The sequence below is a fragment of the Cimex lectularius genome, unplaced genomic scaffold, assembly GCF_000648675.2.
Source record: "Cimex lectularius strain Harlan isolate CLEC.00 unplaced genomic scaffold, Clec_2.1 scaffold110, whole genome shotgun sequence".
NCBI lineage: Eukaryota > Metazoa > Arthropoda > Insecta > Hemiptera > Cimicidae > Cimex > Cimex lectularius.
The window spans coordinates 1168679-1188742 of NW_019392697.1; the positions used below are offsets into that span (position 1 = coordinate 1168679).

Here is a 20064-nt window from a genome sequence, read left to right on the forward strand (position 1 = left end):
GTAATTTACATTCATAATATACTGAAGAAAAACTGCTCTAAACTCACTTCCCTTAAACCACCTCAATCCGGTCCTCCGACCGAAAAATATCATCAAAACGAAAACGATCAGTGGGTCGGATCGGCACAGAAGCTCCTACGTAAAGAGTCAATGTATGGCAGTAATTGAGATCATCCACACATCCATATGTGAAGGATGTAATTCCTTGGCCCCATAAAGAGAGCGTATGGAATCAGTCGTGGGAATCGTCATCCGAGCACGGCACCTTGTAGTTGGGACTTGTACCGATTTTTGGAGGGAAGAGTGGTATTTTTATACTGTATACTTTACTTATTTTTTTGTTGTATTTAAAAACAAAAAGATTTTTTGTTTAGTTATGTATATATATAGCGATTTTTTTATCGATAATTTTTTGTATTGGCTGTATTGGCTCTTGATCTCTGTATTGTCTCTTTCTATGTTCTCTCATGTTTTTCCTCTAACACACACACACCTACTACTCACTCATCCATTATTACTCTCTCTCTTTCTTTTTTTCTCTGTCTTTCTATTAGTGCTGCATCTCTATAGTGCTATTTGATAAGAATTAATGTGTTTTTTTTCAAAGTGATAGTTATTTTAAAAAATTTACACATGTTCACGGCGCCAGAACTATACTAAACCAACCGGACAGGTATGTCTTGCCCAAACTGATGATGTACGCCTTAAAACCTAGCGTCGTTCTCACTTTAACATCACTTATTATATTGCAATCACACAATTTGTGAGCTTTGATAAAAAATATTTAAACTCCAGTAAAAGATTGAAATAGAACAACGATGTTTTCTTACATTTTGACCTCAACAATTTAACTTATGATTTTTCCTTCTCGAAGGTGGGATAATAGGTCATCTCAAAAAAACAACAACCAGTTTTTTGTTCAATCCACAACGTTTCGGATTTATTTTAATTCTTCCTCAGGTGAGTTAACGCAGTGGTTAAAACAGGTAAGGTTCAAAATATTAAAACGTTTGTTCTGAGAATGAACGACTTAAATGTGTACCACACTTTTTAAAAGAAACTGTTACAAAATATTAATGACTGACGACCACTGTTTTAACCTCTGCGTTAACTCACATGAGGAAGGATTAAAATAAATCCGAAACGTTGTGGATTGAAAGAAAAACTTTTTTTTTAGGTAAAATCATAAATTGAAATAAAACGTTATTCTTTTAGTGTTTTCTGAATCGCTTAAGAAAACAAATTCTCACTCACGCTCTCTCTCTCTCTCTCTCTCTCTCTCTCTCTCTCTCTAATAAAAGGTTAATAATTAACAATAACAAAATTGATAGCCTTTCTTCTCAATATTCATATTTATATAAAGCGATTAGAAGGCTCAACGTGATACGTACCAAACATACCGCCCACCTAAAGTATACTACGTTTTAATTTAAAAAGTTAAATAAAAGGTTTCATTTTCTTTTTTTTCTTCTTCTTCTCTCTCTCTCTCTCTCCTTTCTCACTCTCTCTCACTCTCACTCTCTCTTCCCACCCTCCTTTCGCGCTCTCTCTCTCTCTCTCTCTCTCTCTCGCTCTCTCTCTCTCTCTCTCTCTGTCTTTCCCTCTCTCTCTTTCTCTCTCACTCTCTCCCTTTCTCTTCCCTCCCTCCTTCCTCGCCCTCTCTCTCTTTCTTTCTCTCTCTCACTCTCTCCCTTTCTCTTCCCTCCCTCCTTCCTCGCTCTCTCTCCCTCTCTCTCTCTCTCTCTCTCTCTCTCTCTCTGTGGCTTTCTCTGTCTGTCTGTCTGTCTCTCTCTCTCTCTCTCTCTCTCTCTCTGTGGCTTTTTCTGTCTCTCTCTCTCTCTCTCTCTCTCTCTCTCAAATAAAGGGTTAATAATTAACAATTAGAAAATTGATATACTTTCTTCTCAATAATCATATTTATATAAGGCGATTAGAAGGCACAACGTGTCATGTACCAAACATACCGCCCACCTAAAGTATACTACATTTTAATTTTAAAAGTTAATTAAAAGGTTTCATTTTCTTCTTCTTCTTCTCTCTCTCTCTCTTTCTCACTCTCCTCACTCTCTCCCTTTCTCTTCCCTCCCTCCTTCCTCTCTCTCTCTCTCTCTCTCTCTCTCTCTCTCTCTCTCTCTCTCTCTCTCTCTCTCTCTCTCTCTCTCTCTCTCTCTCTCAAATAAAGGGTTAATGATTAACAACAAAAAACTGGCACCGCTCAACGAGGCACATATCAAACATGCCGACCACTTAAAATCGACTAGATTTTAAATTAAATCTTCCTGGGTTAAAAGGTCACCATCCCTAAGTGACAATGAGGGGCTGATCATCATGATTTTATTTTGCAATTTCTGATCGAACATGAATACGCGCCTTATCTCATTGGCGTAAGGCATTGTTTTCGTTAGCTTGGGGAAAAATCTATTTAAACATTGAAATTCATGGAATGAAATAAGATCGCAATGCAGTTTCCGGGATGAGGAGAGGTAAGAGCCCAATTACTCTTCCGCTAAGCTCTTCTTTAACAGTCTTGTTCCTCATTTTATACACCCTATTTGTCTCATGCAGTTCTTCTTTAACGGCCCACCACCCCGCACACTCCTTTTTTTCAATTTTAAGGGCCATCGGCGTTATACGTGACTCACAGGAAGGCAAACATTTAAATAAAACCCTCCAGGGATTCTCTATTGAAACGATTGGAAAAACAGGTTTTAAAGGAAACGATTCTGCTATCAAAGCGTCGATAAATCCCGTTGTCAAAAGAGTGTTCCAGAGTTGCAAAGCGGACGGCGAGTTATATGGTAAATTGGGGTTGGAGAGCAGGGGTGTTTTTACCGTTGGCCTTTTTCATCCCTGGGTCGGCGGTTTTAACAAGGCGTTAAAGGAAGAAGTCCGCTTAAGCTTTCGGCCTTCCGAGGCCCTTAACCAACCCCAAAGGATAATACGCTCCCAGGGGCCGGCCGCCATACATTATGTATGAGGAGGCCATCAATCCGGGATAACTGCCTCCCGGGCGTTCCCTCCGAGGTCGCTTTTTGCCTTCTGGTTAACTAAAAACGCACGTGCCGCCCACAGTCCTAATTGGCACTGGTCGCAGGAGTCGATCAACTTTCCCGAAGGGACAGCCCCGCCCACTCCGATAAAAGAAGATTAAAGTAAAACAATAAAGGGAGAAACACATTTTTGTCTCCGGTAATCCGATAAAGCCCTTGGAGGACTTAACTATCCCACCGGGTCGAAGGGGGTGTTTGAGAAACTTTGCGGATGAGCGGTCGAGGAGATTGCCGCCGGATCCAATCCTAACGTTCGCAGGGGATTATCTTTTTATCACCGATTTGTCTTGCAGTAATCGCCCGCTGTTGGGGATGAAATTCACTACGACCATACAACAACCGTACCGATGACACAAAAAAAAAACTTTCAATAGGACACGTTATGTCAAAACCACCACTCGACTAAATATAGAAACGCTACCGGATCTGTAGAATGGCCAAGCTTCTCTATTAAAAAAACCGAATTAAAAGATAATCGAAGAAAAATTTTACGGTTGGCATATTTAATAAATAAAAAAAATTAAAAGCCGGTCCTAACTGGGAGCAAATTATTCTTTATTTCTCCTCGATATCTGCGTTTTTCCTTCTTTTGGACCATTCTTCTTCCGATTATTTCTTCACAAGTTCAGCCCATTGTATTGATTTCTTGATACCCTTTCTTTCTGTTTTTGTCTCATTTTCTTCTTCCACTCCAGGACATGCTTCATTTCAACACGATATTCTCAATAAGCATCTGAAGTAATTGTTAAAAATGTTTCCGGCTTCAGGTCAGTCCCTGATTCAATTTTATTCTTTTAAAGTTCAGTTCTTTTCCTAAGCGAAAGAAATTTCATATTAATTTATATTACTTACTGAAAAAAACTTAAAAATGAACTGAAATAAAAAGGTTCTCTTTCTTAGGAAAAGTACTGAACTTTAAAACATAATGGAAAATAAGAATATCTTTGGAAGAAAGTATGAAAGGGTTTTGGTCAAAACATGCCAAAGCGGTAATCTTTGTAAGATCGGTCAAGCATCATTATCACATCATAATGTCACGTCCAAAATAGTCGGTGAGTGCATTCAAACTTTAAAAAGCTTGTTAAACATGACAACCCAACAATATCTTGCGTGACAGTGCACAAAGGAATTTTGGGTAGTGAACGAGCGCACAAACGGTTCAGAGAAGGATTGCAAGACCCGGAATCTAACATCAAATATATGATCCACTATCTATATGGGTCTAAGCAGTTCAAAACGAAAAATGGGCAATCTCTAAAGGTAAAAGTAAACTGGATTGAAAAAAACCCTCGTTAAACTAAAACACACAGTGCAGACAGGGTAGCAAGCCGGAGAAAGATAGGTATAACTGGTTACTGACTTCGAAAAACCTTAAATGAGCATATACAGTGATGACCCCATCTGTAGGTTATGCAACGAGGAGGAAGAAACAGCCATATAATCTTAGAATCCTAAGGAACCGCTTAATGAAGACAATAACTTAGTGTACCAGAAAGACCCGCAGAAAGGAATTACAGCAATGAAAATCAATAAACTTCTCCTGATTGAAAGGAATCAAATCAGTTGAACCTGGAAAAGGGAAAGGAATTATATCAACGACAGTCAACCTTGTATCTTAGGAGAAAGATGTACTCGATTGCACTGAAATAAGGAACAACAAAAGCACAACTACCCAGAAGACTGTAGTGCTTGGGGAACATAAACTCCCACTTCCAAGTATCGTTGGGTTATAGTTAATTCCACTAGTTTTCGTGGTCTGTTTGCCCAATTAATATCATTTAATTAATGAAGGTTTTTAATTGAGATAAAAAAGTTAGAGTCACGAGCGGGATTCGATCCCACGACCTTCGGCTAGATACGGCGCTGCTCTGCCACTTGAGCTATCGTGACTTCGATCCACTTGGACACCAACTTCCCATCTCAACCCCACCTTCTTGAATTGGAGTGGATCGAGGTCACGATAGCTCAAGTGGTAGAGCAGCGGCGTATCTAGGCGAAGGTCGTGCGTTCGAATCCCGCTCGTGACACTGACTTTTTTATCTCAACTAAAAACCTTAATTAATTGTATGATATTAATTGGTCAAGCGGACCACGAAAAATAGTGAAGTTATGTAGTAAAACAGGATATGGATCATCAGAATTTGTCTACGTGGTTCAGCTGAGTACAGCATAATTCCGTCAAAATAAGGGTTTTAAGTGCAAAATAACTCTTTTTAATTTCAAATTTACTTTTCTCGGAAGCGTTACAAAACCATAGAAAACGATATAAAATTAAACATGCACAGAAAAATTCTTGTATTTTACGGGTTTTTTAAAGTATAAAATATTAAAGCTCTTAGACCAAATGAAAATTAATTGAGTTAAAATTTAAAAAAAATTACGCAACATTAAATATAAAAATAATAGATTCTTCTTGTTCTTCGAGATAAATTGAGATAAATTTGTTTATTCCCAATATTTTATCACAATGTGGAATTTTCGATTACGATATGTTATTTGATGAACGCACATAGATTTACAGCTATTTACATATTTACAAAGGCTTAAATTGACAGAAAATAAAGTATAGAAATTTTAGTTTTATTTTAGGTTAAAAAACGGTTAATTTGAAGTTAAAAAAGTTAATTTAACAAAAAAAAATCTGTACAAAAGAAGTTTACTTTTTGTAGTGCTTTAAATAAAGGGTTGGTTTGAAGTTTAAAAGGGAAAAACAAGTTGATTCTATGGAAAAACTTATAAAATTTATACAGACAGGAATTTTTTTCTTGCTTATATTCATACCATCTGATGTTTTTAATGCTTTAAAGAAAGCGTTAATTTGAAGTTGAAAATGGTTCATTTGAAATTTACAAAAGGTTAATTTGACAGAATGAAGGTTCGATACAGGAATTTTTTATATCCTTTTATCTCATACAAGCTGAAGTTTTTTTATGCTTTAAATACATGGTTAATTTGAAGTATAGAAGGGATAATTTGAAAATAAGAAAGGTTAATTTGACAGAAAAAGCTATACACATGAATTTTACTCCATGGGCTTATAATTCGTACTATCTGTTGTTTTTAATCCTTTAAAGAAATGGTTAATTTGACGAAATAAAAGTTCGATACAGGAATTTTTTATATGCTTGTATCCAATACAATCTGACGTTTTTTGATGCTTTAACTAAAAACTGCTGATTTTTCGATAAAAAAATCTATAAACAGTAATTTTACTTTACACATTTATATTCTAATATACTTTGATTAATTGAAAGTTAATAGTGTGGTGTAGAAAATCGGTAAGCATATGCTGAACCTGCAAGTCACTTACTGGTCTGTCTATACCCGGAGTTTTTTTTTGTTTTGGCTTTGCGTCATCTTCAGTGAAGAACTGTCAGAAGAGTGAAGAACAGTTCATAATTGAATGTGGTAGTAAGTGGTCCAGTGCCGGTTCAACAAGTTCCTTCAAGCCAAGAAGTCGATGGTTAAGGCTAGGCTAAGAAAATCCCAGGAAAAGGAATTGTAGCAAGGACAGTCAATGACCTCGTACTTCTTAAGAGAAGGATCGAGTCGGTTGCACTAAAATAAGTAACTATGAAAGTACAATAAGCCAGAAGGCTGGAGTGCTTGGAAAACAAAAAGCACACATTTTAGTGGGGCGATCACCATTATCACAAGCAAGTGTGTTATATTACAAGTCGCAATTTTTGAACAACCGTTTTCACTAATATTTCAGGATATAACACTTTTGTTAATTTTTTAAATGTAGAAATCGGTTTATATTTAGTTAGTTGGTTGTTGTAAAAACTGAACAGGGCCTAAAAAGAAGCACTATAAGTTTAATACGCTTATAGAACATTCGGTACAGGACAAAGTTGACCTGACGAGCAGGAAAATTTAAAAACAAAATTTAACGAACAAAAAACCCCGGCTTCCTAATATCCTCACCATAACCATCACCACAAGGCAAACATGACCCTGGAATAGACTAGACACGTACACATCCTCAAAAGCGACACTAAGGGAAACACTGTACAATTTCAACTCGCCGTAAAAAAAACGAGCAATTGCTGAATAATGTTAAAAATCATACCTGAAGGAATAAAATCTGAAAACAGAGGCGAAAGTGTGAAAACAACTAGAAAAAGTACAAGCCAATTTTTTTTTTTTGCCTTATGATCTTGCATATTAGCCATAGTACGAATTCTTGTGTGTTCAAATTGGGGGTTATCGGGAAAAAAGGGCCAGAGGCGACGGTGGGAATCGAACCCACGACCGCGGCGTGAGAGTCTCTCATGCTAACCACTCGGCTACCGCGGTCCCCAACAGGGTGTATCAACTTCTATAGTACACCGATTTTATTCGTAAACGATTAACTTTAGCAAAAAATGGTCTTATGCAAACCCCAAGTTAATTTTGGCTAGGAATCGCGAAGTGGTAACAGATTTAACAAAACTCATCTAGCTGGGAAATGACACTAATTTTGTTATTTTAAACGAGAATCCAGTATTTTTAATGGACAGTGCGCTTTTAGAGCTTATTTTATGCAAATTTTACTGAAAGGAAAATTTTGATTGGATCGACCATTTCTGAGCGATGCCCGACAGAAGACACGTGAGCGTGAAGGGTGTATGCGTATGTTTTTTGTAACAACAAGATGGCCCACGTCCTTTATTTTTTAAAACGATTAATTTTAGCAAAAAAATGGTCTTGTACGAACCAAAAGTTAATTTTGGATAGGAATCGCGTCGTGGTAGCAGATTTAACAAAACTCATCTAGCTGGGAAATGACACTAACTTTGTCATTTTATATAAGAAGCCCATATTTTTTATTTTACAATTCGATTTTAGAACTCATTTTATGCAATTTTTATTGAGAGGAAAATTTTGATAGGATCGACCATTTCTGAGTTATGCCCGACGAAAGACGCGTGAAGAGGGCACACGTTTTTAACAAGATGGCCCTCCCCGTTTTATATTTAAAATGCCGGAGTTTTGTACTGGGCCGTTTTGCGCAGGGAGCGTATTTGAGTATTTATTATAAACATAAATTTTAATCAATGTCAAATCTGCACAAATCCATAATAAAAGCTGAGAGTCATTTCAAAAATAAAATTGACTGGATGATGATAACAAAATTCCTTTTTTGTAAAAAAAAGTTTTTTTTTCTTTTCAAAAATTAATACAAGCTAAGCGTAAAATCAACCCCATGACCCTTACACTATTCTGAGAAGATTCCTATCCTAAATTAACATACTGATCATAATCGTTTTCGAAATTAACGGGGTGGGCGATCTTCTTACAAAAAGCATACGCATACTTCACACTCACGCGTCTTCCGTCCGGCATCACTCATCAACGGCCGATTTTATCAAAATTTTCTTTCATAAAATAAGCTCTAAAATCGAATTTTACAATAAAAATATCTGCTTCTTACGCAAAACAAAAAATATAAAACGTGGAGGGCCATCTTGCTCTTACAAAATGTCCATCCTCTTCACGCGTCTTCTGTCGCGCATCACTCGGAAATGGTCGATCCTATCAAAATTTTCCTTTCAATAAAATTTTCGTAAAATAAGCTCTAAAATCGAATTGTAAAATAAAGAATATGGGCTTCTTATATAAAATAACCAAGTTAGTGTCATTTACCAGCTAGACGAGAGAGTTAGGTTAAATCTGCTACCACGACGCGATTCCTATCCACAATTAACTTCTGGTTCATACAAAACCATTTTTTTGTAAAAATTAATCGTTTTAAAAAATAAAGGACGTGGGCCATTTTGTTGTTACAAAAAGCACACGCATATATCCTTCACACTCACCCGTCTTCCGTCCGGCATAACTCAGAAATGGTCGATCCTACCAAAATTTTCCTTTCAATAAAATTTGCATAAAATAAGCTCCAAAATCGAATTGTAAAATAAAAATATGGCTTCCTTATAAAATAACAGCTAGTGTCATGTACCAGCTAGATGAGAGAGTTATGTTAAATCTGCTACCACGATGCGATTCCTATCCAAAATTAACTTCTGGTTCGTACAAGACCATTTTTTTGCTAAAATTAATCGTTTTAAAAAATAAAGGACGTGGGCCATCTTGTTGTTACAAAAAGCATATGCATACATCCTTCACACTCACGCGTCTTCCGTCCGGCATAACTCAGAAATGGTCGATCCTATCAAAATTTTCCTTTCAATAAAATTTGCAAAAAATAAGCTCTAAAATCGAATTGTAAAATAAAAATATGGGCTTCTTATATAAAATAACAAAGTTAGTGTCATTTTCGAGCTACATGAGAGAGTTATGTTAAATCTGCTATCACCACGCGATTACTATTCAAAATTAACTTGGGGTTTTTATAAGACCATTTTTTGCTAATGTTAATCGTTTACTAATTAAATGGGTGGACTGTAAAGTTGAAACACCCTGTATACAATAGAACGATCCTCTTACTTCCAAAAAATCGGAGCAGGATATACTCGCTGCCGTGCTCAAGTCGATTCTCATTTCAGGAGGCATTCTTACACGTTCTCTATACGGAGCCAAATAGTATTTTGTATCGAATATTTGGAATAAAAATTTATTTAATATTCTTGATAATATATTCAAGCACAAGTCTTGTTCCGGAAAATTTAGTTCTGATGATCGAATATGTTCAGATTCGGTTGAAGTAGCGTTGGATGTTTCAAGTGCCATACACTTTTTAGTTTTGAATATTTCTTTTTAAAATTTTATATTTAGTGATTCAATTGGAGATAATCTCTGCCGTGATATATCCGTTAAGGACGTATCGATCAAGGGTGAACAGATGTATTTTCGCAGGGTGGCGATTATAGCGACCTGCCGTAATTACCGGGGAAGCGTGTACCCAATTATCCGGTATTAGGGGATAAGTCGAGGGCGCAAACAGCCGAGTCGTTTTCCTCGACCTTTTATTCCGATCCGTATCGAACGACGTGTATTTTTCCATCGGGACGCCGCCGCCGGCCGGGGGAGAACAAAATTAAAATTACCCCTGGAGCGTGCAGAATCCGCTTATAGCCGGGGTAATGACGTTACATGGCTGTTACTCTCCCACAACCAGGTTACAGCCTCCCACTGCAACCAATAAACCCGTAACAATTTCCCTTACTCACCTTATTTGTCCAATTCTTGCCCACCCTCTTCACAACTAATTCCTCTTTCCGCAACAATTCATCCCGATACACTAAAGCTATTTGAAATCCTTAAAACAGCAATACTAGACGGACCAGTGAGCTGAGTTTAATCATGAACAATTATTTAATTGCAGTTTTTTAGCTTAGTTCGATTTTTTTATAATTTATCCTCTATCAAACCAACTACCCAAAACGCAATCGCGATGGTTCATATTTCATCGCTTCACAGACCTCAACAGGACTATGCTTTTTCTATATATTTTGTTTTTGAATTTCGGGATTTATCAGAATTTTTTAAAATCCATATTCAAAGTTATAATTTGAAGGGCTAACTTGTTCTACATTTGGCCTAGCTTTTGTCGGTGTTCCTACTCACATTACGTTGTTTTGCATCGATCCGGATTTCGAGCACTTTAGCACATCATCAGGTTGTGAAGATCCTTCAACCTGATGATGAGCCAAAGGGCTCGAAATCCGGATTGCAAAACAACTTACTGTGAGTAGAAACAATCTTTTAAAAAAAGGATTGAACACCACACTCACTCCATCGTTCATCATTTCAGTTTGTTGGTGTTTTCCTCTCAGGTCGAGAAATTGTGGGCCAATGGCGTGAGAATAACCAAGAAAAAATGTTGACGTTTCCAGTCCGTTTTATCCCGATGTTTGCTTTTTTTAAATCTCTTACATCCAAAATTGAAGCTGGCGGGAGGTTGTAACTCTTCCGACAGATGACAAAACAATAAGGGAACAAGAAGTGTGTACAATAGATTGAACCGAATAGCGAAAGTGGAATATGGACTCACTACTACCTATAAAAGTGTCTTCCTCCCAATAACAAGTTATGGTGCAGCCGGATGGGCCAAACCACTACTTCCTCCAACGTTCAATATTACAATATTGTAATCCACGAATGCATAATCCGGCCCGGAGGACCAAGTAGTTGTTTTAAAAACAAATTAACCTCTAAGAAACCTTTTTCTAAACAGCAATTCATGAGCATTATTTTTTATCATTATTAATGACTTAAATTATTAATTGTTGACATGATACGATCAGAAAACTCAAAAGTGTATAATGAAAAATTTTAAATTTTCAAATCAGGTAATGAAACCAAAAGTGCATTAATTGATTTTTTATAAATTGACAAACCTGGTCTAGATAGGGGAAATGTTAGATGACAAGGAAGAAAAGATTATTGAAGAATAGGCCATATCGGTCTATCTAAACCCACTCGCCTTTGTACATTCTTCTGTTTTGAACCCGCTTGGTCACAATGTAATAAATGACAATAAGCTCTGCCCCCAAGGTTCAATATTACAATATGAAAGTTCAAGAAGGTGTAATCCGGCCCGGAGGACCAACGGTTGTTTCAAAAGCGAGTTAATAGCAAAGAAACCTGACTTTCATTCAGGCTGTAGTATTGTCTAATTTTTGCTTAAAAATGTCAAGTAGGTACTTTTTTTTTATTTTTTTTTTATTAGCCTTATGATCTTGCATATTAGCCATAGTACGAATTCTTGTGTGTTCCAATTGGGGGTTATCGGGAAAAAAGGGCCAGAGGCGACGGTGGGAATCGAACCCATGACCGCGGCGTGAAAGTCTCTCATGCTAACCACTCGGCTACCGACTAATATGCCGTATCGGTCTAATTAAACCCAGTCCTCGATATGCTTCTGTTCTGAAACAAACCCTACGCGGTCAAAATTCATAAATTACAATAATTACTTCTGCCGCCAACGTTCAGTATAACACTAAGAAAATACAAAATGGTATATTCCGTCCCGGAGAACCAAACGGTTGTTTCAAAATCAGGAAGCTTCCCTTTAAAAAATTTCAGCCTGTAATACTGTAGAATTTATTCTTTCAAAAAATTAAATTAAATTTAGTAGTTCAATATTCACACTAATCATGAGCATTGTTTTGCTGATCATCGTCACTGTTTTGAATAATTGATTGTCATAGTAATACAATTGAACAAACTTGAAGTGTATTATGCAAATATTTTAAGTTTTCTAACCAGGTGGTGAATGACAAAGGCAAGGAAGGAAAAGTGTGGACGAATTGGCGCTATACTTTGCCCCAGTCCAGTAAGACAATATGACAGTTCAAGGCGTGATCCGGCCCGGAGGACCACTTGATTGCTTCCGAAGCGTGTTAATAACAATGAAGCTTCTCCAACCAAAAGTGTATTATTTAAACATTTTAAATTTACAAACCAGGTTATGATATGATAGACGGCAAGGATGGACTGTTGACGAATAGGCCGTCTCGGTCTAACCAAAGCCACTGGTGTACGTTCTTCTTCCTTGAACCTTGTTCTCAGACTTACGCTGTCACAATGTCATATTTTAACACGTTGACCTTCGGTCAAACTCCAATAATCACTCTTCATTGGTTATGCGTTGATATCCACACACATCGGCCGTACAACATATAATTTCCAGGTCGATCCATACTCTGATCGGTGTTAACGACTTTCTTTGAAAAATGCATTCCTTGGCGAGTGAATAATTGAAATACAGCGCCAAAGCAGAAACGGAATCATTAAGACCTCAATCCTGAACGTGTTAACTTCGAGGTTTGTACCACTGAGGACAATAGGGGAAACTATGCCATCCAGTTGTCCGATAAATTACAGATCGAAAGGTTTTCTCATCGCTTTTTATTACTCTTTCGTTCTTATCGTTTTAACATTTCAAAAATAAAATTTCTTTTATTTTTTTATTGATAAAAAATGGTATTTTTTGAACCAATTGGTTTATTTTTATGCAGGATATTTTCTTTTAACCTAATTTACTCGCACTTACTTATTTTTATACGTGAAGATTTGAAATGATTTAAAAATGAACATTGTATCATTTTTGACTGGGTGGAGCAGTTAATTTTTTATTTCTTCCTATCCTAGCCATTTTGGCATGAGGAATCAAAAATGATGAGAAATTTGTGCTGTTTATTGCTGTAGAAATTTTTTTTACATTTTTACAGTTAGTATAGTCGTTTACGAACATCCTGGTCCGTCTAGCTTCGCTAGTTAATTGCTAATTTAAATGCCAACAGACCCTTTCATAGATACTGATCGCCATTATGTGATTCCATTGAAAAATTTTGTTGTCAAAAAAATCTCAATTGTAAATTATCCTTAGGTATTTCAAGAAATTCAAACGTTCTGACTATTTTCTGTCATGAAGTTCGGAAGATATTATATAGAGAGACCGTCAAACACGATTTACCATTTGTACGAACTTGGAGGGATGATGGTGAGCCCAGGTTCGAAACATCCATATCTGGTGAAGTTCAACATCGTATTCGTGGGGCTCGGGATGTTTTATTTCTTGACGACCCAATTATTAACTCTTTATACCAAAATAGGGTGAGTAATTAAATTTGTAACCTTGACAAATCATCCACTGCGAATTTCATTTCAAGGGACCAACTGGTGATCATGCAGTTTACGATCTCAACCTGTCAAATCATGTTCAAGCACTGCATGATTTTCGTCAGGAAAAAGCAAATCGTTGATTTTATTTCGGACTTGGATGTGATGTGGGAAAAGGTCGAGGCTGACGACGTGCATAAAAAATTGTTCAATGAGACCATAAAGGGTCGGGTGAGGTACGCGAACACTTTCATGCTGATGTGCTTCTGCGTCCAACCGTACAACGTTTTATTCTGGCTCTTAACCATAATGACCAAACCGCGAGAAGGTATAAAACAACCATCGTTAACATACCTTTTCTAAAATTCACCATATTCGCAGAGTGGGAGGACTGGATCGTCTGGTGGAACCTTGTCGACGCCGAACACTTCTGGCTCAGGTTCATCGTGCAGATATACTGCTTCGAGGCCGTGATGATAAGCGAAGGCGTCACCGGCTCCATGGTCACGTATTTGTGCGCGCATATATCAGGGTATACAAGGGTCCTGAGGCACATGCTCGAATCCAGGCTGCCAGATAATAAATCCCAGTATAAAGAAACGTACATTTTCCATCAGAAAATTATCAAGTGAGCATACTCAGCAAAATGCAATTATTTTCTCACTGTGCCATTTTGTTTTACAGATTAGTTCGGAAGCTGAATTCTATTTACAGCGTGTCCTATTTCGTAGAAATAGTTACTTCGTCTCTTACAGTCGCATTCCGGTCATTCTTCATGGTCAAACTAGTAGTAAGTATTCACAGAAAACTAACCTGAATTTTTCTTTTTTCTTGGGGGAGGTTATGATTAAGTAAACCAGACCTAGATAAATTTTTGGCTTATTTAATAAATAAACTGGGTTTGATGATGACAATGACACTAGGAAGGGTTTTCCAAGCGCTCCAGCACGCTTATTGTATTTTTCCTAGTTCCTTAGTTCAATTGGCTCGATCCTTCTTTTAAGAAGCAGATCATTTTTGCGATATTAAAAATAAAAGTTTTCTTCTAAAAGGCGACAAATGGCATCGGAGGGAGTTTCGCTGCTGAGCTGCTCTTGACAATTTTGGAATTCTTCGCCCCGTACACCATCAGCATGAGCTGTGAGCTTATCAAATCAGAGGTGTTCTTTTGTAAAGTTCTTCTCGACAGGAAGCGTGGATCGAGCTTATTTTTCGATTTTCCAGGGCGAGGAGATTATCAAGTCGGCCTACCACAACTCCTGGTACGAGGAGGACCCGAGTACCGAGAAAGACCTGCTCATTTTGTCCGCCTTCGCAACCAGACCACTATTGGTCCGCTATAAAACCGCTTTCGAATTTTCCATGGAAAAGTTTAGCACGGTAAGCTTTTCTTTCATTCTAGAAATAATTGTTTTAACATATAATTATTTTTCAGTTTGTTCAGGCAACCTATTCTTACATAGCGATGCTCAAAAATATGAACTTTTGATCCGAACAGAAAAATATAGTCGTTACACGTAAATTTCTTTTCTTGCACCAGCTTTGTTAATCACTTTACGAATTTATGGCTAATACTAGATCAATAAAGATGTTTATGTTTATCAAATTTAATCCTAAACGTATTTTGTTTATTGCAGTCATGTCTTTTCCAACTTTAGTTAGCCTATGAAAATTTTCTGTGTTTGTTTGGCATTTCACTATCTTAAGTGGTGTGTTTTTTTTATTAATGCCAGAAAAAATCAGCGAGACAAGACGGACCAAAATAATTTAGCTATCATAATTGCCAGGTTGGCCTAGCTGTTTTCCGCGCAATGAATTTACAGAATGACCGACCACTGAAGCAAATGGTTCCATCCATCTAAACAAGTCCATTGCAAATTGGACCTGCTATTTACGAACGATCACTGCACGGGATGGTTACATAGTTCTGAAAGTAGTTTGACAGACCAACACAACGAGACTAGGAGGACCGTCTAGACCTAACAAGAAATCTCACAGTTTAACTAAATGGCTAGGTTGACTTAGCTTCTTTCTGCGCCGATTGCCGGTTCTCTGACAAAGAAGTTTAGAAATGAACAACTCCTGAAGTAGATGAAGTTCCATCCATCTAAAACATCAAAGTAAAAACAACGAAATTAGGCGAACCAGGATGCCGAGCAGATCTTAACTAATCTCACACTTTAGCTATCGCAATTGCTCGGTTGACCTAGCTTTTTTCTGAGCCTGCCGGCTCTCTACTCGAATTGCATAGGATTTACATAATGAAGATCACTACACCAGGAAGGTTATACCGCTCTGAAAGACATTTGATAAACCATAACAGTCAAGATAAGCGGAACAGGATGATGATCGTGCAAACCACAAAAGAAATCTCAGTTTACCTGGACAGAGACTAGTCCTAGTGAAGACCTAGTGACAAGATTCCATCCATTTAAACAACATCCAGCCAAAATGAAATAGAGAGACTAGTTGGACCAGAATGATGACCTTGAACATGACCAACACCTCTGAAAATTTACCTTTTCTATTTTTAATTTAGAAACGACCACTGATTATGGTTGAACCTAACAGAAAATCCAGAACAGCGAGTTGGTCCGGGACGAAAGAACTTCAAGGCCAAGAAGACACTATAAGGTGACTTGGCTTGTTTAATTTCTAAGCTGATTTTGCTTTATCTGCGTCAATTTGCACATTGGCTCTCTAGTACAGAAGCATCTGAAAAAAGAACAGAGATTAAAGAAAAAAAAAAGCAAACTAAACCATCTTCATAATTGCTAGTCGGGCCTGCTAGTTAGAAAGATCATCACTGAACTGGTTACTTCTATCTAAAAATGGTTTGACCGACAAAACAGCGAGGATATGCGGACCAGGTCGAAGAACGTGCTAATTTACAAGATTGCTAGGTTTACCCGATCTTTTCTACACCTTATCGATTGGTATGACTCTAATGACAAAACATTTCTAGAATAAACGACCGCTGCAGATGATATTGGTTGGTTTCACATGGAATGCCCGATTTTATAGTTTCAAAAATTCAGAGAGGATATTGCGGTTATTGTGAAATTTCTTATTGAGGTTTTGAGAAATGAACCTTGCAGTTTTACCGTTTTCGATCATACTGGTCCGCCTAACCTCGCTGTTTTGGCCTGCCGAACGATTAGTGGAACCATCAGGCTCGTCGCTTATTTTCTGTTCTTTTTTTTTCTTTCTTATCTTTGGTATGTTGTGGAGATGTTGAGTGCCAATACTCGAGCAGGCTGAAGAAGCATTGTCTTGCTTTTTCTGCAGCACTTTGCGCACTGGCAGTGAAGAAATTTTTAGAGGCGGCTGCCTGAGGTTGACTAAAGTTCAAGTCGTCATCACTACTTCGACAATGCTTCTCCAGCTCTAAAACGACTAAAACGTTAGTCTGTCGAACCACTGCACATACTCCATCCTTTGACGTATGACCATCAACTGGGCACACCATTTGTCCGATCCTAGAAGTTAGAATCACAAGGGCATGAGTACTTTTCCGCCAAATTAACCTAGTGCTTAAACCAAAATGTTTTTTCTTGATAACCATGCTTATCCATGGCACTCAACATCTCCACATACAGAAAGATAAGAAAGAAAAAAAGAACAAGAGAAAATAAGCGACGTGCCTGAAGGTTCCATCTAACCGTTCGACAGACCAAAACAGCGAGGTTAGGCGGACCGTATCGAAAACGATAAAACTGCAAGGTTCACTCGCAAAACCTCAACAAGAAATTTCACAATAATTTGAATTTGGTTAAAGGCTTGACATGATAGTATTAGGGTGAACTTTTATTAAATTATTTGATAATTGGTTACTATTTCTTGTCGATACTACCGGGCACCATTTCTTCCTTGAACCTTCCATGAAGAATTTTATTCACCTTTGCCATTATGGAAAAGAATCATGAGATTATTAATTCCATGAAAACATCTTCAGTTCATTTGTAATTATGGGCCCGAGTCATAAACCGATACATGTAAAAGCGACTGCTGTTCATTTACTTACACCTTTGCCCGGATTAGACCGTGCTTGAGTCTCCCTCAATTAACTCAGAACACTTCAATAATTTACTGTGAAGTAAGTCTTCTCGAGAGGGATTGGCCCAGGCGCAGCCCGTTCCGAAATCCACTCGACGCCCTCGTTAAAAATAACTTCGAAAATAATAACTCCTAATTGCCCCGTTCAGCGTTCGAAATCTCTTCAATATCTTCAATTTACCAAAACAAAAATTCTACCGCTTTCTTCCTTCTTTCAGCAGTAAGCCTATCTTCAGTTTCATTCATCTAAAAGTTAATAGATCAAAGATTAAGATTAGAAAAGTAATCGGTCTCTTTATGACCTGCACACAACGACCAGTTTTGGTCTATTGTCTCCATGTCTAGAGCTCCTCATAACGCTTAAAGCTTTTTACCAGATCCCAAAACTTTTTCAAGGAGTCCCGTGAGTATCTTCAGGCCCAGCATTTCCTCCTCCTGGAGATCTGCACAGACCAGCAATTCTAGTTCCAACACGTCCTAGATTTAACAGTTTTGCTCATAGCTTCTGCGATGTATCTTTGATGGACTTTTCGCGTGCCTCTATCCTGAGTCCCATCCCCATTGGATTAACTACTTTTAACCCAATTTCGCATGGATTCGCAGTTTGGTATGCCACAAAAGAGTTCAGGGTGAATAAGTATCATCGAACTTTCCTTGGCCAATTTATTGATTTTATCAATAATGTGGTAATTAATGATAGAACAAAGAATCGGAAACGACCAGCTACAGGTTATCACATGGTTATGGAACCTCGAACATCATCTGCTGAAGGGCACCTCCTGACAATGAAAGGACTCAGCGCTCTGTTCTCTTCTGATCAAGACGTTTAAAAGGACAATCTTTTTAAAAGATAGAGATCAAAAGATTTATTTTAAAAAATCTGTTTTGAGTGCTGTGGCATTTGAAAAGATCCATTTTTTTGGGTGTCCTCTTCCTTTAGTTGAATTAATGGGTTATTTGTGTTAGTTTAACTATTGCAGCATTACCTTGACTAAAAAGGGTGTTGGAGAGTATTGGAGGCAGACTTCGTTTTAGGGTTCCCTCTGCAAACCTGAGAAATTTTGTGTCATTTTCCAAAATAAATCTTTCGGAATGCTGTGGAATTTGAAAAGATCCTTTCTTTTGGGTGTCCTCTTCCTTTAGTTTAATTAATGGATTATTTATTTTAGTTTAACTATTGCATCATTACCTTGACTAAGAGAGTTAGAAAGTATTGGAGGCAGACTATGTTCTAAGGTTCTCTATGCAAACCTGAGAAAATTTGTGTCATTTTGGTTTTTGATTTATTATCAAACTTGCAAGCTGAAAAATATCAGCTTTCTGACTGCCTACATCCATTTGTACCGATTTATCTCAGTTTCAAAAAAGTCTTTAATCTCGGCACTTCTGTCATTTTTATCATTAGTAACCCGATTAAGGAGAGGTGATGCGAGGTCACTTTCTTCTGGGCCGAAGCTGGATATGTTCAATATGTTGAGAACGGTTGTTCAATGTGTCCCACCTAATTGAAGGCTTGGCTTCATGTTAAGGACGTGTAGGAATACCATCCATTATGAGATCGTGCTTGAGCACGACAGCGAGTATCTGGGTCCCCTGTTACTATTTTTGAAGGGAACAGGGCTGATTTATTGTATACAAGTCTGGTAGTTTTGTGTTTCTAGCATTTCTTGACAGTGAATGTATTTATCAGCATGAATGTGAGAAGTCCGATGGAGGAATATTGAGACCATGTCCCTAAATTATGTTGTAGATATAATATTCGGGGTGAAATATACTGTACCCTTTAAGAGCTATTGTATCCCCTGTTCTCTGCCTAAAGCACATCGGTGAGTCCTATATCACCACGAAACTTGATTAATAGGCCTAGTTTCAATGGTTGAAGCTCTTCTATGGTCACATTGCTCATCCCATAACACTTCCTCCTGCGAGCAAGTGTAGCACCGCAGTTTGTTAATAGATGTGTTGGTGGTCTCCCCTGCCTCTGCAGAATCTGCATGTGCCGTCTATTCCAATCTTCTTTAAGTGTCCATTTAGCTTGCAGTGTTAAGAATCCTATTAGGATTCTTAGTTTCTTCCTGCTTCCTTTGACACATTCTGTAATTTCTTTTCTTCCGAAATTTGTTAAGAGATTCTTGGATGTGTCCAATGAGTGAATTCCATTGTTCCTTCATTTTCTTTTTGTCCTTCTGTCTGAGATAGTCATTAATAGTATGGGTTCCTATGCCACAGAATGGTTCAGGTTCCGTCAGCGGTGTAGCAGCTCCTTGCCTTCAAAGTTGTCCATTTTCTTGTTGCCTTCTACTCCCATGTGTCCTGGAACCCAGCAGAGGCTGACTTTGTTCTGCGTACCTAATATGTTTAATTTGGTTTTGCAGTTCAGCACCATCCTTGAACTAATGATATTTGAGCTTAGTGCTTTGACGGTTGCTTAACTATCTGACATGAT

General features: G+C 37.6%; 1 protein-coding gene across 1 annotated transcript; it reads left to right on the forward strand.

Moving 5' to 3' along the window:
- Nucleotides 1–12708: 12708 nt before the first annotated feature.
- LOC106674033 (putative odorant receptor 69a) lies at nucleotides 12709–15134 on the forward strand. Its single transcript, XM_014406463.1, has 8 exons — nucleotides 12709–12764; nucleotides 13330–13556; nucleotides 13613–13890; nucleotides 13944–14190; nucleotides 14247–14352; nucleotides 14615–14722; nucleotides 14787–14942; nucleotides 14998–15134. The coding sequence occupies exons 2-8, from the start codon at nucleotides 13369–13371 to the stop codon at nucleotides 15049–15051; spliced, it is 1137 nt and encodes a 378-aa protein (XP_014261949.1). The 5' UTR covers nucleotides 12709–12764; nucleotides 13330–13368; the 3' UTR covers nucleotides 15052–15134.
- Nucleotides 15135–20064: the final 4930 nt, after the last annotated feature.